At 44.0% G+C, this 27,441-nt stretch overlaps 1 protein-coding gene across 1 annotated transcript in view; it reads left to right on the top strand.

Moving 5' to 3' along the window:
- CCDC85C (coiled-coil domain containing 85C) overlaps positions 1–27,441 on the top strand; it is a 114,513-nt gene that overhangs the window by 66,480 nt on the left and 20,592 nt on the right. Inside the window, exons 2-3 of the mRNA XM_074868762.1 lie at positions 2,651–2,727; positions 19,123–19,227. Coding sequence (XP_074724863.1) covers positions 2,651–2,727; positions 19,123–19,227 — 182 coding nt within the window. The remainder of the gene's footprint in view (positions 1–2,650; positions 2,728–19,122; positions 19,228–27,441) is intronic.

The following is a 27,441-nucleotide window of genomic DNA, read 5'->3' as shown; positions in this document are numbered from 1 at the left end:
TGCCACTTGGAAAACAGGCTTGGACTACTAATGGGCAACAGGCTTAGTCAATGCTGTGGTCCTTGTGCAGCCTGTGTTTGTTACCAACATCACATTGAGATCTTCTTTAGCATTATCTAGTGTTTTTACACTTGTTTACGCAAGTGTTGCTGTCTGGGCAATTTATGCACGCAGAGACTGTGCTCAATCCAGAAGCGTATCTCTGATTCCCAGGCAGGCGTGGATTGAGCCTCTCCTTTGACACTGCTTTGAATCCTTCCTTGGAGTTGCTTTGAAAGCCCTGACACTTTGAGATAAAAACCAGGATCTGCTGTATCAGGATGACATTGTGTAGAGGCACTCAGCTCTGCTGCTGCCCTGGCAGCATGCGGGTACCAGTGAAGCTGGAGGGCAGGTGAGGAAGGACACTTCATCTGACCAGATCTACCAATGGAGGCTGTCATATCCAACACACCAGTGGAAATGGTGGAGTCTCTGGTTGTCTTCAGACAGATCTGGAGACTGTTCGGGGAACTGTTTAGCTGAATGGGTATTACTGGACTGAATTTAGGGGTAAGTTAAAGCATGGTGGTCTGGGGCACAGAGGAAGTCAGACCAGAGGGTCCGTGGTCCTCCTGGCTTTGTATTTAAGAATTTCAAACTCCCCTCTCACCTCGCTGGAAGACAGGTTCATTACTAATTCAGCAAGTTGTTCAAACTGGTGCTGAAATCTTGCTGACTTAAGCACCGATCTTCTGCAGCATTATACTCACCACCTTTTGATATGCATGACTAAATTCATGATGCTGTGAGGCAGGAGGCCTTTGTGGGGAAGGTGCTATGGATTGATCCTGTGACCTACTTGGTTTGCCCTCTTCTCCTCTGACCTGGAGACTCCTCCCCTGTTGGGATAGTTGGTGGGCAGAGAAAGTTTGTGGTCCTGCAGCTGAAGGTAGTATTGCTGTGAATCTTACCACCACTTAAACTGCTCACTGAACTTACATAGCTTCCTACAGTGTCTTCTTAACCTTTTTCATGAGGACTTGTTTGGATTTCCTGGGTTTGGACAAAGCGCAATCCAAACAAAAAAGTGAGCATGTTTCCTCTGAGAGTGTTTGTGCTTTAGATGGGCACTTGACTCTGATCTGTCCTGCTGTTCCTTTATGTGCCGTTTGGCACTTGTCTGTGGCAGCACTTTTTCAAGCATATTCCAATTTTTCTCTTGAATGGTCAAAGCGCTCTCAGTGATTAGCTGTAGCTTGCACGCTAGCTCTTCTGCTAAACTGCCCCCAGAGTGGCCAAGAAACAGCATTCAGGCTTGTGCCGACTGTGTTTGGCAGCTACTGGCAAAGGCAAAGATAAGCTGTTTAGTACAGTGCCAGCCTAAACCTTACATGTGTGCCTGGGCATGCGTCTGTGTGCGCAGAGATGCAGCCAGCGGTGCCTGCTAACAATGGTGGGGCTGATCCTGCAGGGTGCTGGCAATCAGCAACGTGCACCGGCATTGGCACGGTTGTGCGAATGCCCGGTTCCTCACTGATTCACGCACAGCAAGCAGTCCTGTGGCTTTTGCAGTCATGCCGCAATAAATGAAATGACGTAAAATATAACTTCATTTTGCATTTGTGTGGAAAGTGTTCAAGTTTTTTTTATATGCTTAAGCTGCAAAACTCTCTCCCTCTTTTCCTCCTGCTGTAACAATTTACAGCCTCTGCTACCAAAATTACAAGTGGAGGAGAAATTTTGCAAACATCCAGATGGATGGGAGGAACTATTGCAAACTGCTAAGCTATAATGAAAACGGAGAAAAGGTTTTCTCAGGTTCCTTTATTTTCTTCCCTGTGAAACATGCAAATGAGTTGCTTCAAAGCATGTTTCAAAACAAAAACCAGATGTTTTGGAGAGCAGTAAGCCACCCACAGAGCTCTCCAGCAAGTTATCTTCTACCCAGGTCACCCTGTCTGTCTTACTGCAATGTTAAACTGGCCATTACATTCCTTCAGGTTGAATATTACCATTTTATGTGAGGTTATTCTGTATTTTATTGTCCTGGTAATTTTTCTGTTTAGTTTCTTGGGCTTCCACTAGAAAAAACAGATGTTCTGCGTCGGCACTTGTGTGCATCAGGATGTGTCATGCTGCATCTCTGTGGCCTTGCTGTATACACTTCTTCCCCTTCTACAGCACTGGGAGTTCTGGCAGTGACCTCCTTGTAGAGCTGTGCTAGCAGCTTATTTCTGTGAGTTTTTCAGTTGTTTTTGAAAGAAGGTGGCACGTGTGTGAAGGGGTTGTTTATTCAAACCTAAAAGGAAACATCTTGTTCTGTTGTTGAGTGTTCTGGTGCATTTTAGATGCATGCGAATGACTTTCAAAGCTAGGAAATTACTTTTATAAAATTATAAAACACAGTATTTCAACCTCACTTTCCTTCTGTACCCCCCCAACCTGGAGGCACTGATACAGATTCACAGAAGATATTGCTGTTGCTGAATCTCAGCTTTTTAGTGAAAAAGCTTTTGGCAGAATCCCCTCCTTACCCTATACACTCGGGGTTTTATTTGTTAGGTCTTTCCCAAACCTGTCTTCCACAGAGTGGGAAAACATATCGCTGTCTGACAGTACTTGCCTGTAACACAAGAAGCTTCAACATATTTTTTCTCTTTTCCTAAAGATTCGTCTTCCAACTATATCAGGCAACTTGAAACAAAAGTGAAACTGCTGGAGGATGACAACAAGCTTCTTTCCCAGGTAAGTTTTTTATTGCCTAACAGGTATTAACGTGGCTCAGTTCTCCTGTTTCCATATAGTTGTGTCTGCCCACTTGAATGCACAAGGGCTTTCAGCGGACATCCTACCAGAGGAAGAGCATAATGGTCTTTTCATATCAACCCCCACTGATAGAATTTGGTCTCCTTTTGTTAAAAAAAAAAAAAAGAGAGAGGAAAAAAAACCAACCCTCAGTTATTGTCTGTGTGTATTTTGGAGATGCATTAATGCCTCCCTGCAGAACACCTTGATCCACTGCTGCTGTCGGGGATGCTGTGAGGGTCTGGCGCTGCCTATGCCCTTGCTGTAGGATTTTGTCTTGCTTGCCCATTTACATTGACTTTTATCTTGTTGAAAGAGGAGGCTGTAGTCAAAGGACAGCCTTGGGAATAGTTTTGTGCATTGCTGGCTCCAAGTTTTTTTTTAAGATCGTGCTTAAAGCCCAACAGACCTCTCTAAACTGGCACTTTTTGCTTGCATCTGCCCTTCAAAGTCTATTCCACGTGCCACTGGCTTTTGATCACTCCTGGTGCTTACCTATCTGTATATAGCAGCATCAAGCAGAGGGAAGAAAACAGGCATTCTGTCTGGGATGTCCCCTGGATCCCCCGTAAAACACAGCACTTGGTGTAAACAGGGACAGCTTCACCAAATTCAGTGAAACACTGTCTATTGAAACCATCGGAAGAGTTACCCTTTTTGTCTTGTTCTTTGCATTCTTTCACTGTTGTATGTTCTACCTCCCTGACATTTAAAAGTTTTTTTCTGTACTTTGTTTCTTACTTCAAGCACTGAGTTTCACAGTCATTTTGTTCCAGGTTCTTTCCAATTATAAGGACAGGAAATAAAAAAACTCTCTCCTAATTATTTTTTAAAAAATACCTTTTTGCAAGTTTATGTTGTGCTGTTCTTTACATTTCACTAAGTCTGAAGATAGACTGCTTCAGGATCATATGTTTCTAAAACATTCCTGTTCTTTTTTAAAAAAAGAAAAGGCTCTATGCTTACTGAAATTTCAGGAAAATGATTTTGTCAAACCTTACTTTTACTGAAATACACATTTTGACTGGACTCTGAGCTTTCTTTAAAGATTACCCCAAATTTCCAGTGTAGTCATGGGCATTGCTAGCTATGAAACAAAACTCACAGGGCACCAAAGGCTTAAAACCACAAAAGGGTGCTCAACTCAACAGCTGATGAGTGGCTTCATGCGTTAATCAATTGCTAATTTAATTTTAACTCCCTCCGTCTTCCTCCCAACCCGTGAGTGAGCTGGTGGCAGTCGAAACCCCCGAGACTGTTTAATCGGAACTATTGATAAGCAGATGGGCTGTGTGTGGGCAGTTGGGATGCACATGGGTTCAGCAGTCAGACTCGATGTGCCCTTGGCCCAGCTTTGTCCTGCCACAGCTGAGCACGTTACTCGGTCAGATCTGCCTTATGAGGTCAAAAAGAAGTGGTTGGTAATTAATGGATGGTGAATTAATAGGGGCTGAATAGCTGCCTAGGCTTATTGCATCGGGAGGATGAAGCGCGGTTAGTCTCGGGGTGCATGAGCCTGAAGCAGCCCCTTGCATCAACCCTTCACCTTCGTGCTGCCCTGAGTGGGAAGGTTGTGCTTTTTTCTCCACGCGCACAACTCTTCCTCAGGTGTCCTCTCCTTTCAGGCTGTGTCACTACAAATGTTTGAATCCAGGAGGGAGGGAAATGATCTTAAAATCATTCGTGCTTAAAATCTGTGTTCTGGAGAAGGCCAGCCGCCTCCCCCGCAGCAGCAGGCACTGCTGCCAGCCTGGCTGTGACGTTCTGCAGCCCTGTGCGATGTCTTAATGGCCTCCAAAAAGACCAGTATCCAACCTATTTTAGGTCATGCTCAGGAAATAACCTCTTTTTATTGCAAGCAGGGAGACAGCTGTCCTTAGGGCAACAGAAGAAATGTTGAAGCTACCGTGGTCTGGGTGAACTCCCTGGGAATACTGAGCTGCATCACCTCCAAATCTGTCATGCTACAAACCTAGATTTGGATTTTTTCTCTTTCAGTGAGAAAGATGAGGAAAATCTTTATAGTCACAAACTCACATGCATATGTACATGTTGCTCCCAGCACTTTCCCGGAAAAGTATAATCCACTTATTGTATTCTTACTTCCTTCATCTGATTGGAAAGTGTTTAGCTGTTACCATGCGGATCTTGGGATAAGACTCTAGTCAAAAAGGATCCTGGCAAACTTTCTCCTGTTTTTAAAGTTGCCAGGTGATCCTGGCTGTTTAAACTCTGCAATGCCAAACTGGCTTGTCAACACCAAAGTCACATTTTAACTCAGCTTGGCTTTCTCCCTGGGAGTATTGACATTGCAATAATATTTGCAGTCTGGTGTCAAGAAGTTCTATCACCAGCATGCTGAGGAGCGATGAAACCTGACGTCCTAAGTAACAAACAGTGCCTGTGCATTAAAGGATTAACAAATCAGTGGTGGTTATGGAAGTCTTCCTGGCTTCTCTCCAGGTGCTAAACGTAGAGCTGAAATAGTGCTTCATCCAGAGAAACTCGAGAAGGCCGGTGCTGGCAATGATACTGCAAGCTTTACGGGAGGATTTATATTACAGTGGACAGTGACACAATGCCCCTTTGCTAGCTGGTGCATCCTGAGTGAGATTTGTTGCTTTATCTTCTTTGGCATCGGGGGTGTGAAGCTATGCTAAGGTGTCTTTCTACCACCTTCAGGCATGGAATTAAGTTGGTTCAGGGGTTCCCAGCCTGCACTTTTTCTCCTGCTTCCCAACATCTCCTTTCTCCATAAGCACTTCAGAAAAAAATTTCAGTGGGAGAGGCGAGAGCTTTCCAGCCCGTGCCGAGGTGGCCACTCTGCACCGCATGTGTTACCTGCAGCACAGGTGTGCTGGGGTCCACACTTATGTTTTTCTGGTGACTCATTTGAACATAATAATGGAGAGAGCTTTTCTTCCCCTTGGGAGATCAAGAAGTACCATCTCGCAAGCCATACTTTGCAGTGGGAGGAAAGTAAATGGAGAAGTGGATGTTATTTATGATAGCTATATATGGATTTTTTTGGTTTTGGCTTCTTTTGCTTTCTAGGGAAGAAGATGTGTATTTCTAGTTGGGAAATGAGCTGCTGACATTGCTAACCCATCCGTAATCATCGCTTTTCCCTTTCTCTGAGGAGAAACGACTCCAGTTTTATACCTTTCTTTGACTCAGGTTTACACTGTAATGTTTTGCTGGCATGGCTGTGTTAACTAGAAAGTCATGCTCTTGGATGGCATCACTGTGCTGGCAAAATCCCTGGCAGCCATTCTGATAACACGCAGCTTTTGTTGTCCTGGTTTATATCGGCTGGAGAGATGCTGTAGAGAATGCCTCTACCAGAAAATGCCCTCGATGCCTGCTTACCAGTGCTTGTAGGCATCTGTGGTGTAAGCACAGTGGCAAAGACCCTGCAGAGCAGGTGGGGACCTCAGTGTCCTGGGATTGATGGTGTCAGCCTTTCTCACAAGTGTAGCTGATTTCTGGAAGTTTTAGTCAAGATGAATGTAAGCTCTGAGAAACATTGGGTGTTGGCTTTGGAGAGCTTCACAGGCATCACTTTTATAATCTCAAATTCTCTAGGGAAGACGTGCACTAAGTTCTGCTGTGTGCATGTAGTTCATCTATGCAACAACACGTGGGAGAAGTCTTGTTTTTCCTCTTTGTTATTGTGGGGAGTGCCCAGGAGAGCTGATGTTAACCTCTCTTTCATGGTGTCTGGTTGACTAGATGAAGATACCTTCCATATTACTAAGATATAACCCTTGAGATGGGAGACCATATTTGCTTTCCGTTCCTCTGCGCTGAAAGTGTCCAAGCAGAAGATAGACCCCTTAAGCCACCTCACACTGCCACTTAAACTAAAAGTGAATTTTTAATTACTCCCTTTCCCCTCAAAAATAGAGAAACCTGTGTTTATGAGCTTCAGGAGCTCCAAAGGTCGGTTTGGGTTAGTTTTATAACTAGTGCATACATTTTAGAGATAATAACAGTGACAAACTTCTGGCCAGTCTTTCACATTATTTTGCATTTGTAGCTCACTGTACAATGGCAAGATTGGGCACTTTTAACTAAACCTGAAGTTTACAGGCCTTATGGAGTTATCACCCTGTTCTCTCTCTTCATAACTAAGTCCTGTGCACTGTGAGCTGGCTGTCAGGACTTCTTTTGGTTTATAGTCTGTGCTGAGCTGTGTGTGGCTTTTCCCTTCAGAACAGGAATGCCAGAGGCATTTTGCTACTCAGAGGTGCCCAGGGCAGGTTGCCCACCTTTGTTTCAAAAAGCCCAGCTTTGAACAGAGCAGATGTATTGGGCAGGCAAGACTCTGGGTAACTGGATGTTTGACAATGAGGAGGTCCTGGTGCATCTTTCAGGTGAAATTTCAGGTCCCCTGGTGCAGAGCAGAAATAAAAAAAAATCTTCTCTAGGGAGTGGACAAGCCTTGGGATTTATGAGGAACAGCAGTGTATTTAATTAAAATTGCCGGATAGACTTCATATTACCAGCAGTTAACAGCATTTCAGTATCTGCCTGCTAGCTGACTGGGATTTAGACTATCCTTGGAAGATCTTTAGAGCGTCCCTGGAAGGTCTTGAAAACTGTGCTTAGTCTTAATTTTAAGAAACTACATGCTTCACCTGAATTAAAAGAAGGCTGCAGCTGTACAGATAGTAAAATGTTAGTAAATAATGCCTGTAAATGCTGCTATTATAATAGAGCTGAGGTTTTTGAACTAGGAGCTTCCGTGGTAAGGGCCTCTACAGGCTGCCTCAGTTCTTCTTAGGGAAATGTGAACTTGGCACAAACATGCACTCAGCAGTCAGTTTCTAACACATTGTTCTGAAAATGAGGGATAAAAACTGGACCCCAGGACTGAAGAGAGCCTGAGAATCGTTAGTACTGTGAGGAACAAAGATGTAAATGCCATTCGGTGGAGAGCTTGATCTCTTCCTGAAGAGCAAAGGACAGAGGAGAAAAAGAAATTGCCCACAATGTGCTGGCTGGCTCCCGGAGAGTTAAAGTCCAATTTCCTCTGTTGTTTTATTATCAGTTACTTTTGTGCCAAGTCTTCCATTAACAGTTCCTGCTTGTGGAGTTGCCCCTCGACTCTCATAGTTGCTACAGGGTCTTAATGTTTGGGCCTCTCCTTGAACTGCAGCTCTGGAGTTTTGTTGTGAGGCCATGGCTTGAGTGTTGCACATGCTCACCACAAGTGGCCCAAAATTACAAACCTGTCTTATTTTCGCAAAGTCTACCCACTGTTTGTGTGTGAGGAGGATAAGTATAATTGCTTTAATTTAAGGTCTCACAAGGGAAACTGGATTTTTTTGTAACAGAGAGCAACTCAGACATGAAAGATTTCCAGTGCGCTTGGTCTTCATTTAAATTCAGAATACTGAACGGGACATGCCCTAGGTTACTATATTACCATTTTTATGTGCTGTTTAAATGTTTAGCTGCATATTAATTTTAACTAATCAAAAAGGAGATGCCTTATGTGGGGCCTCATCCAAATATTCCTTTCAAGTCAACGGTGAGACTTTCTTCAGGACTCCATGCATTTTTGAGTACAGTTCATGCAGAACCAGATTTTCATGAGACCTTCTCTCATGAGACTTTTCATGAGACCTTTCATGAGATCACTCTCCAAACTTTGATTTAGGCCTCTGATTGCATTGTATTGCTTACATCTGTAAATGCAAAAAATGTTAACAGAATCCCTGAAATGTAGCTTCCTTAGCTGTGGCAGCAGAAGCTTACAGAAAACCTAACATGCAAAACCAATCTATGTCCACCTGTGTTTCATTTCAACTCCTTTTATGAATTAAAATGACAAGACTGATCTGACAAATTTGCTATCAAACAAGTGGACTTGAGATTTAAGTAAACAATATGTATTTACTGAATAAAACGTTTTTTCCCCCCAAGTAAGAGATGTACAGTTTTATAAGAGCAGTTCAAAGATGTCTCAAACTTGCATCCAAAATACTTTCAAGCCCTTTAAGACAATGGAGTTCTTTCTGTTGACTCTGGACATTAGGGTCTTGGGCTGCTACCTACCAAAATAAATATTCTCTTGATATTCACCTCCGTGGGTAGGAGCACATCTAAAAAGTAGGATCAATGACAGAAATGAGCTTTTGCAACTTGCAATGAAAGCTGGATTGTGTACTGTGTGTTCTGGGGCTTGTCACCTGTGGAATGAAGGGATTTTACGAGAATGTCTCCTGGCACATAAATAGAGTTCCCCCAAAACCTAGGAAATACAATTCAAGAAGTTCTGAATCCAGAAGTCAAATAACAAATAGACAGAAACATACAGTGCTTGTTGAATCTTAGGAATTTGAGACAATCATATAATTTCTTGAAACTTAACTCATAATTTTTGAAGGACTGGAGCTGAAGTTCTGTGTAAGAGTGTGAGTGTGAGAGATGCACACATGCAAAGCTCTGCCATGCCCCATTTGTTTCTGTTGTGGGTAAGCAAGAACATTGGTTTTAATGAGGCTCAGTTTAACCTCCAGCTGTGAAATGCAGGATTAGTCATATCCTATGCTTAACCAGCTTTGTAATAATTTCACTAGATTCCACTTTTCTCTGTATATGAGGACAGGGTCAGGAAAAAAACTCTTAACTGCAGTTAGATCAGGCTACGAAGAAGCAGTATTTTGTGTCTTTGTAACATGTAGAGGTGTTCAAAGTACATAGATTCTCAGTGGTCAGTCCATCTGAGAAGGACAGAAAAATGTTTTAAGGGGAAACTAAGCAGAAATACAGCTTAAAAGCAGATTTTTGCAGTAAGTTCGGTGCCAAATTCAAGATCAGCTCAAGAAAAATTTAGTGTCTGATATCTGGAAACAACTTGGGGAAGCACGGGAAGGATGTTAATCATTCATTGCTTTTGAAAAAGGAGGCTTTACCCAAAACTATAAATTTGTGACAAAATTTTCAGTTCTGTTTTGCTTTTCATGAAGCCAAAAATGCAGATTTAAATCTTTATGGAAGACTTCTAAAGAATATTCAAACTATCTCATAAAAATTAAGACTGGCTGTAACTGATTCTTCTTGACTATTTGAGTCCTGGTTCAGCAGAGAGCTTTGAACATCTAAGTGTTCCTCCTGAAGAGAGGGGCTGGAGTGTCCATCCTGCCCTGAGTGCTTCAGAAGAAGAGAGAGAAGGCCAGCAGAGCATTAGTTAAAGCCTGTAAGGGACTTTTTCTGATTTATGAGAAAGGGATTCAGATTTTTGCCTTCCTCATTACCAGCTCATTCGTTTTATGGGATGTGGGGAGTGCCTTGAAGGCAGCCTCAGCGGTGTTTGGCTGTGGCTGAGCTTTTGGGAGGGGGTGCGGTGGTTCCCTCTGGCCTCATTGCCTGGAGTGCAGTTGACAGGAGAAAATAAAAGGTGACTCCTGGGGATGTCCAGTCAGTTTATACTTGTGCTTAATACTACATCCACATCTACATCTACTTGCCTGGTGGAACTGAGGCAGCATTCCTTAGCTGATTTTGGTCCTAATGAGCCACGGATGGGCTCCATTAGTCTGAGACTCCTAAACTCATTGTTTGCAAGACACAGACCAGATACAGGGCTACTGAATGTCAATGGTTATAGCTCCATTTGTCTTTGTTGACTATTGAGCTGCATTTCTATTTGGGTTATAGGCTGTGATGCTTGAATCTCAGCTGTGCCAGCCCATATTCTCTCTTGAGCAAAGCCTGCCAGTTGTGTGATTATAATTATATACTTCAATTTGGTTTGAGCTGATTATCTGAGTCTCTCATGAGTTACGGGGTTGATCTTTCTCTGCTGATCTAAAACAAGAGGAAAAAAACCAGACACTCTTGAATATTAAGGGTGTACTGAAGTTCCCTACCTCAGTTGCTACAGAGAATGGAGAAGTTTGAAACTTGCACTGCTTTTATTACCTGTACCCCACTGAGATACTAATAAAAATATTTTTTTTCCAAGGGTGGTTTTACATGGCAAAATCTGCTAAGCCTCTTACAGACTGTCTCCTGCTATTTATTAAGCCTTTCCCAAAGTGTTGGCTCCCCTGACAATAGAGAATTCCAGTTGTCACCATTGCAACCAGATAAAATCTGCTGCTTTGCCCCTCCAGCTTGTATGAATACAGCTCATGATATGAGGGGAAAGTCAGAGCATAGGCAGAAGTGGGGATGCTCATTCCTGCATTGTGTTTGCGAATGGCTGAGATCCAACCATGGCACAACGTCCAAATGCATCCTTACAGCTCCCTGTGCCGCTGCTGTACAAGGGCTGTGCACCTCATTCTCAGGGTTGTACCATTTCCAGTTCCACATGAACAACTGAAAATGGCTTTACTGATGAAACGGGCTGAGGTTGTTCTTGTGACCTGCTGGCTGAATACTGGAGAAGAAATTGGGACAGTAGGTGTCTTAGCAGACCATCGTCCTCTAAAGCCTTTGTCACCAGTCTAAGGAGTGATCCCTGAATGTGCTGCATGTACAACAGGGATATGAACCCATGTAAAGGAATTTAATCTCTCCTGTTACAGAAAGCTCATATTATTACATGACATGGGAGATGTTAAATAGTTTTAATCTCATCCCTTAATTTTTTTTTCTTATTTGCAGAGTTCTTTCAAAACCAAATAAGTTGATTTTTATTGCACTTCCATGTGTGTAATTTCCAGCTTGCCTGATAAATGCCGTTGAAGCTAATGGGACTCTTCACATATACTTAAAGTCAGATATGTGCTTTGCTGAGCTTATTTTTGCTTGAATATGTCTTGTAGTGATAACTGCAATTATTGAACCTTAATTCAATTATTTGCTAGCTTCACACAGTGAAATCACCCATCCCTCAACTTCCTGGTGCATGAGACCCTAAAACATGGATTAATGAGATAAGGAGGAAATCTTTGTGCAAGGATGTGTGGTAGGGGATGTTCACTGGGGCACAAGGCTGCCTGAAAGGGCCACTCATATGTGGTGCTGAGGTCATGAGAAACCAGGGCCATTGCCCTGGTGCCCATGTGGGAGCTGTCAGGTGCTTTGAGCATCTCCTTCATGTTATTTGAGATGTATTACTGCTTTGCTTTACCTCAGCAAAATATTGCTGCTCTGCTGGACTTACTAAGGGTATCTTGGGCCAGGTCATTCTTACAGAGTGGTGTGTTCTGATAGTGCCATTGAACTCCATAGGTATGGTAAAATGTCTGTAGTTGTGAAGAAGAGGAAGGTGATCAAGCTTTATCAACTGTTTGTGGGGTCACCATGCTCTAAATTGGGATAGTAAGATGTTAATGTTTGTGCAGATAATAATGGTTTCTGCAGGACTTCCATTCATAAATATGGGAAAAAGGGTTGAAGTTCAAATAATATTATCTTGTCAAGTGCTGCATGTAAGACCAGCTTATTTTGGTCATCTGTGGTAAAGACAGAGTTTTTTCCAAGATGATAAAATAACTTTTTTTCTGCTAAGTTTCCAGATGTATAATGTTCTTCTGTTCCCTTCTAGCTGGCTGACTGCAACAGCTTGCCACGAAATTTCAGTAAGGTAGAGAGAGTTAATGCATCCACAAACAGCTTCTTGGATCTGGGGGCTGCCTTTTAATATTGCTGCTGGTTGTTTGGGGCTCTGATTGCTTGTTCTTTCACATGCTAATGTTGGTGATTTCCATTTTTTAATCATCTGAATGTATTAAATATGCCCCTAATTATTTTTTATTTCCCTTCTGTACTTGTGCAAAAGACATTTGGTTAGTAATATCTGAGTTTTGACCAACTTCAAATCAAAGCCATTTACCTACATGAAGAGGAGTTGGTACTCTCAGCTAAATTGCTGCAGGAAATAACAGGAAAAGATTTTGAGCTAAACCTTCCATTTAATTACGCAGTTGCAAACAATGGGTTGTTGAGTGTCAAAATTGAGGCAGTTTCAATTACTGGAACAATTATGGTCTAGAAAATTGTTGCTGGTAGGTTTAAGAATTTATATTATGGTGACAGGCAAGTAATTCAGGTAATGGGTGGTACAGGAGTCCACAAAGATGAAGGCAGCCTGACCCAGTGGGCTGAAATAAAACATTCCTCCTTTTTCTCTTCACAAACATCTATAATCAAAAGCCAAGGCCTCAGCAGAGTTTTCCATCTAACATCCAAGATTTATGGGCTAAAACTAGAAGGTGAAGTAAGAATGACATTTTTTTCATATAACCTTTTTTTTTTCATATAGATAATTACCCAAATCATAAGCCCAAATCCTTATGGTCTTACATGGTCAGGATGGGATGCCCTTGCCCTATTGCTAAGGACCAGGTTCACCCTGATATTTGAATGACAGCTAAAGGAAATCCTGTGCTTTGTGAAAAGGTGGAGTAGCTGCTAAAAAATGGAAATTGCTTGTCTCTCTGAGGGCTGGGTGATGGTGTGGCATGTTCATTTGTCCAAAGAAAATCTTCTGAACTGGGGTCAGTAAGGGTATCTTCTATTGCCAATATTGAGTTCCTTTCTTTCCATCTAGTTGCATTTCATGTTAAGATACATAATTACTTCTAAAGTTGTGTTGAATAGCAGATATAATATTAATATATTTAAGTAGTGCAGTGTGTAATCTGCTGTCTCTTGAGCTTAGTGCCAGTGGGTCTGTGTTGTAGGAAAACGAAGCTGATTATTATAAAGCCTCTGAAATAACAGTCCTCTGGGAAGTCTGCTGTCGGTGGCTCTCGTATGTATGCTTGATTCTCCTCTTCATTCTGGACACATTTTTCCATCCCTTTATAAAGAGACTCCCCAGAGGTAAACAAAAAATGGCTTTGTAGGACACCTGGCCTTCGAATTGTTGCTTGTTTTCTTTAAAAAAAAAGTCATGTGGACCAGGAGAGGAAGCTTTCACAACGCAGGAGGTTGCAAATAAGTTACAAAGAAGTGAAGAGAGCAGCATCTCAGGTGCTCAGGTGCTCGGTAGTCCTCAGGTGTCACCGGGGCTGTCCCTCCTGGCTCCCACCACAAAACAGAAGGATGTAGGTCTCTAGCATCAATTCATCACATGTGCCAAGCCTCCACGGGTGCCTTGGCATGGGATGCCCGTGTGTAGACACCCAAATTGCTCCAAGGTGACCCTGCAGACCGTGGGGAGAGAGGAAGCTGTGACCCTTTGTAAGGGTTTTAATAATTCTGCAGAGCACAGGGTCAAACTGATAATTTATGATTAATTTTATTTTTATTTTAACTTCTGTTCAGTCTTCATCTGTTACAACTTATGCGAAAGGAGAAAACAGTGTTTTCAATTAAAGGCTACTTATGTAACAACCCTGTTTTGAATGCTAATTCATGAATTACTGGAAGCTGGCAGTGTCGCTTTTTAATTTTCCTCAGTCACTTCAGCACATAATTCTAATTGAAATAGGTCTTTTTTTTTCTAATCTCTTTCATAAATGCTGAGAAATATCCATCAAGTAAATTTCTGTCTTTCTGTATTTAATTTCTGTTAAGAATGATCCATTTTGTTACATCAAAGTGTTTCAGAATTAAATCCTTGTCTTTTTTTTCTCCCTTCCAGCAGAAGTAACACTGAAGGGTAACAGAAAAGATAATTTGTCTAAATTGTCTATAAGTTTTCAACACTTTATCTTCACAGTTGGTTCAACATGGCCACAGGACTGATCTGACTTTACTGGACAGAAACGGAAAGGAAAATAAATGTTTCTTCATAGTACTTTGACCTTAAAATACCACAAACACCATCCATCTTCTTGTGTTATTTGTGTTATTTTCAAATTGAATCACTCAGCACATCAGGTCAAAAAGTCAGAGGCCACCATTTCTTCTCCCTGCTGGCAGGATAGAAAGCTTTGATAGGAACATGTGTTTGCTGATTTTTTAAAAAAATGTAATTTCAGGCTTTGGTAAGCACTAAGACTTTAATTTCTATCTGACATTATTTTTTATGGAACATTTTTACCACTTTCCACCCATTTTAGTAGTCAAATTGCTTCTGTTTTCTAGACAGAAGAAGTTGGGTTTGCAGTCCATTTTTACTAAAAACTTGATTTGTTGGTCCTATTCTTTTCTCACTGATATGAGTAGGCAAAACTCCCTTCCTTGCCAGGATGGGCATGTTTAGGTCCATTTCTTTCATAACAGTGCTGACAAAGATCTTGGGCTTTGCTCCAAGAACAGTATCTTCCGGGGTCACTTCTATTTCTGCCTAGTTGAAAATTTTAGCAATAAATGTTATGTCATGTCATTATTTCCAGATAATGAAGAGTTATTGTGTCCGAGGGACCACTGCGGAGCTGTCAGCAGTGTTAGTGTGTAGCACAGGTTTGTGCTGAAGGTGAAGGCGCGGGGTCTGCAGGCTTGTCCCTGTGCTCATCGGCTGGTAAAGGGAAACAACACCATGTAGAGTGATGCTGAGTTGGACCTAGAGAGATCTGGCACTTTCGTACCGCTTGAAAGTCAGGAGATGCTTTTTCTTTATTTCCTTTCCTTTTCCTTTTTTTTTTTTTTTTTTTTTTTAACATTTGGATGAAACAAGGGTTTGAAAAAAATTCACAATAAAAGAGCAAGACTACACTAGAGTAGTCAATGGCCAGTTGTTGGTGTTTGCTGCAGACAACTGTATTTCAGGTTACGCACGTTGTAAATTTGATCAGGTTAAGTAAAGACTGACTGTGAGTCTCCTCATCTCTCTCTTGGTCTCCTTTTCTGTATCCCTCCCTCAGCTGCTTCTCAGCTTAGAAAACGTTCCCAATAAAAGTTCAACTGACACAACACTCTCCCATGGAGATTTAGTTAGATGAAGATGATTTTGCTGATGAATTTCTTGAAACTCCAGAAATGTGAAGTGATTTTACCTGAAGGGTGATTTATTATAGACATGTTGCCCATTAACTGAGATAATCTCCAGCAATGATGATGAACAGAGATGATCAGGGATTGTATGTTTAAAATGCCGTTCTGACTAGAAAAGCAATTTGGGATCCACTTACATCTCAGTAATGAAAATTGGGTAAGGTAATAAGAGATTCCATTTTGTGAGTGAATTGACAATGCAAATATCAGGATTTTTAATTTAGGTTTAAGTGGAGTAATGGCCACTCATTCTGATGCATCATTAGTCATATTGCTTTTTAATGAGGGATTCACTTTCTTTTCCTGGTTAGCTCTAACACTGATAACAAAGCCCAATGAATGCGTAAATGTTTAGGGAAGTCTGATGAATATGTGTCACCACACCATTTTAATTTAAAAAAGGAAGAAAAAGCAGTTTTCCTTCTATGGTGAAGAAATACACATTTGCTTTTAGTGCAAGAAAAATAAATAGTGCAGAACTGTGATGGGTAGGCTGTTGTAAAAAATACTTACAGTAAGATACATTTTGAAACCAATTCTACAAAATATAGAAGAAAAATTTCATTGAATGGAGTACTTGTGAAAGGACTGGCTTTCTTGCTGACAGCAATAGGAAAAAGTGGTTGTTTGGCCATCTCCAACAGAGATGCATTATAAATAAGGGCAGCTGAAGATTGTTCTTGCCCTACCAAACCCACACCATGCCCCAAGCACATCATTCTTCTTCTGGATAGATCTCTGTCCAGCATTTTTATGTCTTTTATTTTCTATTTTTTTTCCTTTTATTTTTTTTTCCTTTTTCCCGTCTTTAATTAAGAGCTTGTTTTGATGTTCGTTGAACTCAGTGGGAATCTTTCTATCAAATTGAATGCATTAGGTTAGATTCCTAATCAGCAGTCACCTAACAATAGTTTCGTCACACACAAGTGCACTGTCTTAAATGGGATTTGCTTAAAAAAAGGAATAGAACGAATCCATTATAAACACTTGTTAGAGCAGAGTTTTGACTGTATCTGTATATTTACCAACATAATTTCAACCAGTTTAAGCCAAATTGAAATTAATGCAGACGTTTGCTCCAGGGAGGAGCGTAGGGCAGTTAAATTAAATCAGTAGAAACTAGCGTATTTTTAGCCACAGTAGTATGATATTGTGTGTTGACCAGACTTAGGTCTGTTTGCCTTGCTTCCTTTGGTGGGTGAGGCATTTTGACTTTCTAAGAGGACAAGCTGTAGTGTGATGAAACACATGCTACGTCTAATGTAGACCAACCCGCTCAGATTTGGGGGCAAGGGAAAAGTTTCTGGGAGACAAATGTCCACCAAATCTCTCTTTCTCATGCCTGTTTCTACACTTCTGTGTCTCCATAAGCACATGGCACCTTGTCTTGGTGCAGTTTGCAGAAGCCTGAAGCAATCCAGGGCCTCTAAACACTGGTGAGGCAGTGCACGTCCTTCTGGAGCACAGCCTTCAAGGAAATCTGTGGCCTCTGGGATCTCCAGCATTAAGCTACAACCTCGCATTTTTGCTCTGCTGTTTTTTTCTGCTTTTCCCTTGCCTGTGCAACTGCCCATTCATCACAGATGTCAAGGAAGGGTGCATCAGCCCCCAAGCTGACAAACTAAAGGAATGGGTAGCAGAGTCTAAGAACCTCTCCGGGAGGTTGCTGTCTCCCCGTGCACATACAATAGTGAAGAAGAGCTTGCACACAGCAGGGCAGTGGAAGCGTAACAAACCAGGGTAAAATCCTTTCAGGATAATGACCAAAAGACCCCTACACATCACATGCCAGGGACAATGCCAGTAAAAGAGTCTTCTCATCATCTTCCTTTGTGACCTTCCCTTGAAAGTACTTATCTCCCAGGCATGGTGGAGGAAACTCAGTTTTGCAGCGGTCACTTTTTAGCATCAGAAGGAGTTATCTGCTTCAGATCTTTCTATCTCTGACTCTCTATTGTGAGATGCAAAAGAAATGTAGGCCACGATCTTATCTGATGCCACCTTGTTTACAAGGGAATCCCAGATATCCAATATGCTAAAGCCATTCCGTATCACTTGACTCCATGTGAGGCACACCAGTTCCCAGCAGGTTGGGTGATACAGGACTAGCATCCATTTCTCATGATGGCTTTCTTGAAAACTGCCCTTCTCTTAGCAGCTTGTAAAAGGAAAGTTGATAGGGTGAGTGCGCCAGAATGGTTGTGAAAGCACTGGGTCACACTAGTTGTTTTAACCTAAGAAAACATTTTGAAATAAAACCAAAGCTGAACATGTCCTAAAACAGGCCATGTAACTGCAAGATATTTCTGACACTGATAGAAAATGATGTGTCCGCTCTGAATGCACCAGTTCTTCTCTGCTAAATGGGAGCAAGAAATGGAAATGAACTTTCCATGTTTCCAGAGATCTGTGCATGGCCACAGTCCCAAAGTCTCGGTTATGGTCAAGCCTTTGGGGTCACTGAGGGGTTTCTATGTACAGTTGAGCTGATTTATGAGACTTCCTGTTACATTTTATTGCACCAGTGGCCTTTCTTTGGTTCTTTTGAAGTAGAAAACATCCTTTCTGCAGCAAATGCAAGTCAAAAGTCTTAATGGAGCATAAAAATCTAAGAGGTCATGATTTTATAGCTTTAAAATAGAGGACAATGCACTGCTTGATGCTCTTAAAAATATGAAAAGTTAATAAGGATGTTTATCAGTAATATAAATATATAATCTTCTCCCAGACCTTTGATTTTGGCTACTTGTGTATTGGCTTTTTATGGGTGTACTTTTATAAATGAGAAACTCTGCTCGTTCTAGGACCATCCTGTTTCAGAATCAGAGAACTAATAACATGAGGCAGAAACTTTGTCCCAGGGAGATTATTCAGTACTCTCGACACCCAGTGCTCCTTCTCCCTTTGAGTGAAGACTGTTGAATGCATTTATCTGGTTTCTAGGGTCATATAGACTACTTTTATTTATTTGACTTTATTTAAGACCTGTGGGTGCATGCAAATTTATAACCTGTTCCTGTCACACACATTTTGCAAGCTTAGGCGAATCACAGTAGTACTGTTTACAAATTCATTGCTTTCCACATGCAAGTGATTGGAATAGCCTATGCTGTTTTAAAGAGAAAAATCTAGAAAATGTCTCCTGGTGGATTTCTATTGCTGATTTTGATTTAATCTGAAGTCTTAAAAATATCTTTTCATTTGCATCTTAACAAATGTTTTTAATGAACATGTAGGAACTTAGGTAAAATAAAAATGCCTCCTTGCTATATCACTTAATGCAGTAGACGGTTCATCTCCAACTTGCTTGCAAATATTTTCTCCAGGTGTGGGCATGGAAAAAGCATTTTATTACAATGTTCACTGTCACTGCTGTTGCAGGGACAAGTAAGGGAACAGGTCACAGAACAGAAGCCAATACAGCAGGAGGGGAACAGCTTTCCTTCTTGTTAACATGGGCTGTCCTGTTTTCTGTTGTTGTCTTTGCAGCAGTCCAGCACAGGGGACCTGAGGACTCTGAGGAAAGGGTTGTCCCCGTACCACTCTGAGTCACAGCTCTCGTCACTGCCGCAGTATCAAGACACCCTGCAAAACGTAAGAGATGTTTCTTTACCTGTACAGAGCCGCGGGTTTCCCCAAAAGACGGCATGACTGGAGGGGGACACATGGAGATTCTGGGGGAGTTCACCCAGCTGGGAATTCACCCTGAAACTGGTCATGCAAATATGCAGCTGAAAACTTGCAGCTGTTGGGAGGGTGGGGAGCCCCTGAAAACATTGATCTTTACCTGAGTTTGGATCATCAACTTCCCAGCATAGGTTTTTCAGTTGACTGACAGTCACTATTGTGCATCTTTTAATGGAAGGGTGTCTTGTTACACCTGCAGCTCTTTCTTTGTAAATGCCCTATATGCCTGCTGTCAAAAAGCTGGTCGTGGATGAGGTGAAAGATGGTTTGTCAAGTGTCTGGTAGTACGTGGTCAGGGCTGCTTTAATGATTAAGTTCTTAAGGCTTTCATGGCATTTTTTTCTGTATCATGAATGAGGTTTGTTTCCTAAGATTTGCCTGCATTGCTTGTTCTCAAACAACAGAAGTATGCTTCTTAGAGCTGTAAAAAGGGGGTAATAATAATTTAAGAAAGTTTGCATAAATAAAACTCCAGTGTGAAAGTAGAGCCCCTTTTTATCCCTGCTGAACTGTGGGATGAATGGAGACCCTCCAACCAAAATAAAGGGACAAACCCATGCAAATTAAATGGAAAACTGTGGCTGAATATCCAATTTTCTAACTTTGTGCCCCATATATAAAGTCAGGAGACTTTATCAGGAGGGCAGAAAGATACGGGCATGGAGATGTTTGTCTGGCTGTGCTGGTGCCTTACAGTTTTGGGGATTTTGCTTTGCTTGCCTTGTGCTCAGGCTTTTGATCCCCAACTTGGTTCCAGCTGGGAGATGCTCAGTTGCCCTGTGGTGGTTGCCCCAAAGAGCATGGCTAAACACAATTTTACATTTATCTTGTGGCTCAGGCCAGAACACAGCTGGCAGCTTTCTGCATAGGAGCTGTACCTGAGTTGGGAGCTCACAGGAGGCTTCTCTGCCTGAGCACTTGTCCCCGCAGCTCAACGGTGCTTCATGAGGGCTGGCAGCAGACGGTGCTGCCTGCTGGAGCCCTTCCTGGCCACTTGTCCCTGCTCTTCCTCCTTCCTCAAGGAAAAGGTGGCACCTGGTGTTTATGGAGAGGCCTGGGTGCTGCATGACATTCATCTTCATCTGTCACCCTGGCTCTGTTCTGCCTTCTTTGTGGGAAGATGATAGAGAAAAAACAACACTAGCTCTGGATCCAAATCCAGTTTGTCTGCAATACTTACGTAGCCATTTATTTACTTCTTGTTACCAAAATCCCTTTGGTTTGTGGCTTCACATGGTAGATTGTTTTTGTGATAAAGGATAACAATCACAAATTCATGCAGATGTCTTTGAATATCTCAGGTACCTCCCAGAAAGAGGACAGTTAGACGTACCTGACTTTCTCTGCAGCCTTTTTTTTTGGCAGCAGGCATGAGTTTGTGATAAATCGTTCCTCTTTGTGCCTGTACAGTCTTCACACAGGTGAGTGATGGACAACTGGTGTCGGCTCCAAAGCTGTCATCATAGTCACTGCCTGTGCAACTCTTCATGGAAGTTCCTCAGCACATCCCTCACTGTCACAGTTTGCACGCAGACATCACTCCAGCTCTTCATGGTCCTGACGTACCTCCGTTAATGAAACAGTTTGGTGTTTCTAATGGATCCTAGATCATGGACACCAGTGCACACTCAAGGCGCAGAATCGAAAGGCACTCATAATTGCAATCCGTGCACTGTTTAGTGAGTGGTGCATCATGCAGCTGACGAATTATAGATTTGCTCTGTGGTCTGCAGCTACCAAATATCCATGAAAAGCAGTCGCAGGGGGTTAGTTCTGACCTACAAGCCTCTGGCCATTGCAAGGGAAGGTGTGACATGTATGTTAGCTTGAACTGGTGGCAGGCTGGTCGAACTCCCCAGCCCTGGGAACTACAAACCAGAGCTATCTCATGGTGTACCAGAGGCTTCCTGTGTCCTTTGGGAGGTGAGGGTGATTCCCTTGAGCTCAGACTCTCGAGTGAGGCACAAGAGGAGGTGACAACAAGCAGCTCCTTCTGGGACCTGCCATTCCCCTGGGATCAGAGGGGCCGGCTCCAGGGCAAGCTGGTTGGGCTGGCTTGATCTTTCCCATCACCAGCAGCCACCAGACCTGCTCAGCCTTGAGCCAGATGATGTCTGTCCCCATGCCATGATTCCCAGGTATGGGAGCTGGCTTCGACATACCTGTAAGTAGTGCACTGCTGGGGATCCAGTGGCCAGCTCAGTATCTAGGTGTCAGTGATGGAAATGATCCCAAAGCATCCTTGGAGGGCTTCTGCTTGCATTTGCTAGCCCGGGCTGTTGCTATGTCTTCAGTACTGTGGTTCTCCATGGTAGCTAGAACAGATTTTTTCACCCATGTTGCATTCATGTCTTGCCTGCGCTGCGTGTGTTCCCTCCGTGGCTCCTCCATGTGCATGCGGCAGCTCTTGGGATGAGTTACGGCACTCGGATTAGCAGCCCTACAATTTACTGCAGGAAGCTGTTGGAGGAGTAACATTGGGGAGTCTCAGATGTGTGGCTGGAGTGCACAGAGAAGGTGATGTTAAGTCTGTCCTGGAAACTCTTCCAGCTCAGAGCTTTTCTGGAGTTTATCAGTACCAGGTGGGAGTTACCACCTTTCAATTTTGTTTGCTGGCATTGTCCAAGGAGTCTGGATTGCCAAGTCATATGGTTTCACCTCTGATTACTGAGGTGGAAATTACATTTCAGTAACATTGAGAGTTTTAGGAGAATAACAGGTTTTGGGTAATTGCTGTTGCAGAGAGAGAAGCCCTGTTGGCGCAGTGCTGTGAATCATGACTGGGAGCCGTGCCTGACACTGTGGAAGGACTCCTGCAAACATATGTACCTTCTTTTCACCTCTCTGTGCCTCAATATATCCCTTGAAAGAATTGGGTGAGAAATCACTCATTCCATAGCATGGTTTTCAGGCAGTTCTTTATTACTAAGCTAAATAGCACCAAGTGCTTCAGGATGCTCCAGGAGTGGACACTAAAAGGCAGTGTTTAATTTTTGGAACAGTATAATGTTGCTGGAGAGCTCACTTGTTTCTCTCATGGGCTTTCTCCAGCACTAATCAAATGATGAGTGAAGGCTGGGAGGTGAAGTTGTCCACACTTGGTGTCAGCTCTCAGGTCTCTCACTCTCCATAAAGCCACCCTACACAACGTGTAACCCTTGATCACATCTATTTGCTGCGTTATGTTTCTGACATGGGGAGAATGTATGGTGGAAAAGGAAATTCCCCATCCACAGCGGTAAGGCTCTTATTTTATTACTATTAATCATGTTTCAGCAATTCATTTTCTAAGAGGTGAAATCTCAGCTGCTGACTTCTGGAGCATTCGAGACCCCTGTAGCACAGCTGAGGATGAATGTGGTGGCTGAGGCACAGCCCAGAGCTTGCATCTGTCTCTTCTCTGCAAACTTTGGCCTCTTCTTGAGTGCTCCAGCTGTTCACGTGGACACACGGTCCCTGCAGACCTTTGCGTTCCTGCCTGCTGCCCTGTGGCTGTGCTCCAGGCACATCTCAGTGCCCAGGCATGGGAAGGTGGCCTGAGGGCTGCTCATGTTCGTATGGTTGGAGGTACCTTCACCTTGAGAAGCTTATAAGCCAGCTGCCTGCAGAAGCCATTTATCCACATTGGCATAAAACACCATTAAACGTGAACCAGCCTTTTACTAGCAGTCAGAGCTAGCCTGGCTGGCTTAGACTCAAAATTTACTATTAGCGTTCACGTGATTTATAATAGGAATCCTGCCTTTGGTGAAAGTACTGTAGAGGTTTGTAATGGAAATAGTGTGGATGGAGTTAGTGTCAGTGTTAGTGTGGATGGAGTGTAAATAGGAAAGTGTGTGTGAAAACACCAGCAGGAACTCTAGAGCAAGGGACACGTAGTCTGTGGTGATGACCAAAGACACAACCAACAGCAAACAAATGAATAAATGCTGCAGGAAGTGTGGTTTGTGTCAGGACCGAGGTTACGCTGGGATGTGCCATTGAGCTTCCTGTGGTTCCGAGAGGAAGATTTAGATAAAGTGCCCAAAATGAGGGAAAGGATACAACAGGCAGCAGCTTTCCTAGGGTTTATGAGGGGTGAGTAAACAAGATGCTGAGTTAAAGATCAGCCTGTAATAACTACTGACTCCTAAAGCATGTGAAAAATGTGTCCAAAACCCAGTTCTTTGCTGTCAATGAAGAGGGACGCCAGAGCTAGTGGATGTCCCTTGTCCTCTGTGACACACATAGTGACGCCAACCATGCCACATGCACATCTACCTTTTGGTGAATGCGTGAGTGTGAGTTTGTAGGTGTGCAGGTGTGAGTGACATGTTAGAGAAATCAGTTTTATGTTAAAATAAATATCACCTTCCCCTTCCTTAAGTTTTTGTACTGAGTTTGTACTGCGGTAGTTTTCTGTGTGACCCCTTACTGAGGAGCAGGAGCTCCCAGCAGTGCCCCGGCCAGGTGTGGGAGGACATGTCTGCAGGTGCTGTAGGTGGTGGCTGGAGGAAGGGACCCGTGCTCATCTGGGGTCTGTTGCTGGGAGTCCCTGGGGAAAGTGCCTGCAGATACACTCTGCTAGGGCTGAGCAAAGCTCTCTGTTTTGAGAAGACAGTGATGATGGTGCTATTGCGCAGCCTTTATATACATCCCTAGGGACTACAACAAGTATCTCTGGAAAAAAGTGAGATTTCCATTAGGGTATTCAAAGCTGCATCTCTTCAGAAGTCTGGTTTAGGCTACAGGCCAGCATGGGAAGAGACAATTCCATTTTCTTCCCTAAATCTACTTCAAAACCAGTGAGGTCCATAGGAAAATGCTAAGAAGCAGAGCAAGTGTGGTTATGTGGTAGAGAGCATTTGACTGAGAGGAGTGCCGAGTCCCTGGCTTCCCAGCACCGCCTCTCGTTGCATTTTAATCAGTGCCTGTTTCCTGCAGGATGCAAAGCCTGGGAGATGGCTCTGGCTGCCTGGCTGCAGCACACTGGCTTCTTCAGCTCCTTCCCTTGATTCCCACCACACTGTCACAACCAGCTGCATTTTGTAGCTCTGCCTTGTAGCGATACTTGTGAGAAGCGTATTTCGTTTTGCCATATGGCACACACGCTATTATAAAAACAAACCCAAATGTTTGTGGTCTGTAGGTGTAAAGGGAAGCCGTTAGGTGGGTTGGGAAGGGATGATAAGAGAGTCTTTGGCTAATGTGCTGGTTGTCTCCTGAGCCTGTGAGAGCAGTGGCGAAGGGAGGTGATACGAGGGCATGTAGTAGCTAAACCCCAACCCCAGTGACAGGCCTGTTCCTTCCTCCTGTCTGGAAAGGTGGTGGTCTCCATCCTCTTCAATACAAGTGCAAAGGCAGAAGAAAAGTGAGGAGGTATCTCTCCCTCAACTCCCTGCAGAGGAAGGATGAAGCTGGCCCCTTTGCCAGGCTGGCATAGGCAGAGAGACATGGCTATGTCCTAAGCCTGGTCTCGGGTCTCACTGGGGGACCCAGAGCAAGTCTGCTAGTCTCTTCCTCAGCCTGTGTGGGAGTAAATCTGTTCCTCTCTCAGAGGAGAAATAGATCAGCTTCTTAAAGCCAACCTGACTTTTAAAATCAAATTTGAAATGGCCAGAGACCTCTGTTCCCATTGTGGTGCCCAGAAGACGCACCCAGAAGAGCCAGGGGGGACGTCTGGGCATTGATGCCCCTGCAGAGTCACCCAGAGCACAGGGGACCTTATCATGGCCCTGAGGTGTCCCTGCACAGCACAGCAACCCTGCATCACCAGCATGGACCCCCCAGCCCCTCGCTGTGCTGCACAAAGCCCCTGGGCACGGGGATCCCTGGGCTGCCCGGTACCTCTGGCATCCCCAGGAATGCTCTTTGCAGCTTCAGCGTTGCATCGCAGCCTCTCAAAATGCCTTCAGCCCCTTCTGTCGCTCCACCAAGCCCAAAGCAGCGCCCCAATGGTCCCCCACCTTCTTCCATCCCCTCACCCCGTCCCTGTGTCTGTCAGTTGAGCTGAGCACTGCTGGCATGTGTTGGAGGATGACCCCAGGTCTGCTTCTCACCTTCCCCCAGCAGCGATGATGGCCACGGTCCCTTTTTAGGCAGGGGAAAACAATGATCGAGGAGCGCGGCAGAAGGCAGCTCCTTCCTGCCGGCAGCACGGATACCACCAGGATGCTATTGAGCAGACAAAGAGAGAAATTCAAGGCAGCCGTTTTGCTGCTGCGGCAACAGCGGCTGCGGAAGGGAAAGTAAAATGAAAGGTTTGTTGGGATTTGCAGCCCGGGGAGCGCTATTGTGAAGCTTCAGAGTGTATTACCAGCAGCTGAGAACAAACTGATCCATTTTTGAAGGCAGCTGCCCTTCATCAGCAGTTACTGTAGCGGCTCTGAGCGGCGGGTGGCTTTTTTCCCCACGGCAGCCAACCACCACAAAGTTTGGCAATGACAAAGTTTGGGGATTTGATGAGCAAAAGAGGTACTGACAGGCCGTATTCATAAATCACCCTTACAGGTAACCACAGGAGGCAAGTAAAATTCATCAGCTTTGAGGATCTGCTGTAGGTTCTCATGCTCACTTGTCACATGTGTTTGTGTGGGGCTGGCAAGGGGTCGGGGGAGAGAGTTAGGGGCACGGCAGACCCTCGCTCTGCCTCAGGCTTGGGAGGAGGCTGCTTTGCCAGCAACAGCCAGGGCAGCCAGGCTGAAATGGGAGACCTGGAAGGGTAATACAGATGTGCGCAAGTCTTCTGCATCTGCGTGCATCCTCCACCCACCCAGAGTCTTTCATCTGGGCCATCCCTGAATCACATTTGCTTCAAAATCAGGAAAGTCTTAAAAATACCCACTGTTTCCTTCTGAAATCAAATGTACTTGACGTTCCTTTATTAAAAGAACTAGCACCTCTCAAGATACTTACGCTGATAGTGCCCCTGTGAGTCAGTTGGAGTTAGTGCACTTTGTCTGTGGGTACCGCATGGGCTTGCTCTGTCGGTAGCAGTCAGACAATTTCTTGTTTGCTTGTATCAGGTAGTTACGGGCTGAAGCTGCTCTGAATATGTCATGCTGGTAATAATTTTAAAGTCCAAGTGGGCAACTGAAGGTGCCGGTGGGGCGTTTCAACAGCATGTACCCGTTTCAGCTCCCCAGCACTGGTACCAATGCAAACAGCGACCGCTCTCCTCTCCCCTTCTGCTGCCGGAGGAAGCTGGCTCACCGGCTTCACATGCGCCGAGGAGTTTCCCAGGGCCGGAGCTGCGATCGGTGCTGAGAAGAGGCACCCTTCCTGTTTGTAGATGAGATCCAGTTGCAAACAATGTCCTGACTTTGTTTATCCTATCTGGGACAATCCCTCAAATCCTCCCTTTCCTTTGGTGCCCCAGCACAGCCCTTACAGCCAGTGCTGTGTCATGTGGGCCAGCAAGAAGAGCTATTCTTTTGTCAGGTGTCCTTGATGTTTGTGCTCACAAAGAAATGAAACAGTTAAATTGTTTCTTTGTTAATCAAAAGGGCTGTGTAAGACCTTTGTGTTACTTAAGTAGATTTCCTGAACTCTTCGGAGACTGTGAAGATGCAGGAGGTGGTGGCTGGGCTCTGCCTGGCTCCTGTGCAGACCCAGCGGTTAATTCATGGATTTGAATGTTTACATGACCAGCTGCTCTCTATGATTAAAGGCAGCAAATTAAGAATGCCAAAGAAGATTAGCATCTGCAATAAAGTCACTTGATTTGATAGGGAAGACGCTAATACAGAGTACTGATGGCTCCTGCACTCACTCCTGCCAGTGGTCGGAACCCATGTTGTGCCAGGGAGCTGGTGTCTGTCTGCGGGACCTCTGTCATGTTCCTTCTCCTGTGCCTGGTGGCAGGGTGTCAAGCGCTCGCAGCTGTGAAGCATCCCGCTGTGACTTTGGGAACTTAGGGCCATGCAGCCATTTAAGCGCACAAGGTGGGAGTGGGTGGTTTGTTTTGAGCTGCATGCTGCCAGGCTTTCTGCACAGTAGACACAGAATAACAACAACCAAGTGTCATCATCACTTTGGATCATCTGCCAGGCAGACTGGACACGTAGGGACCTGGGTGCTCCCTGGCTCTGGTGGGGGTGTCCTGCGCTCACCCGCAGCAGGGTGGCAAAAAGGCTGCGCTTA

Source organism: Strix uralensis, chromosome 4 (genome assembly GCF_047716275.1).
Source record: "Strix uralensis isolate ZFMK-TIS-50842 chromosome 4, bStrUra1, whole genome shotgun sequence".
Taxonomy (NCBI): Eukaryota; Metazoa; Chordata; class Aves; order Strigiformes; family Strigidae; genus Strix; species Strix uralensis.
This window is presented reverse-complemented; position numbering and strand designations above follow the sequence as displayed.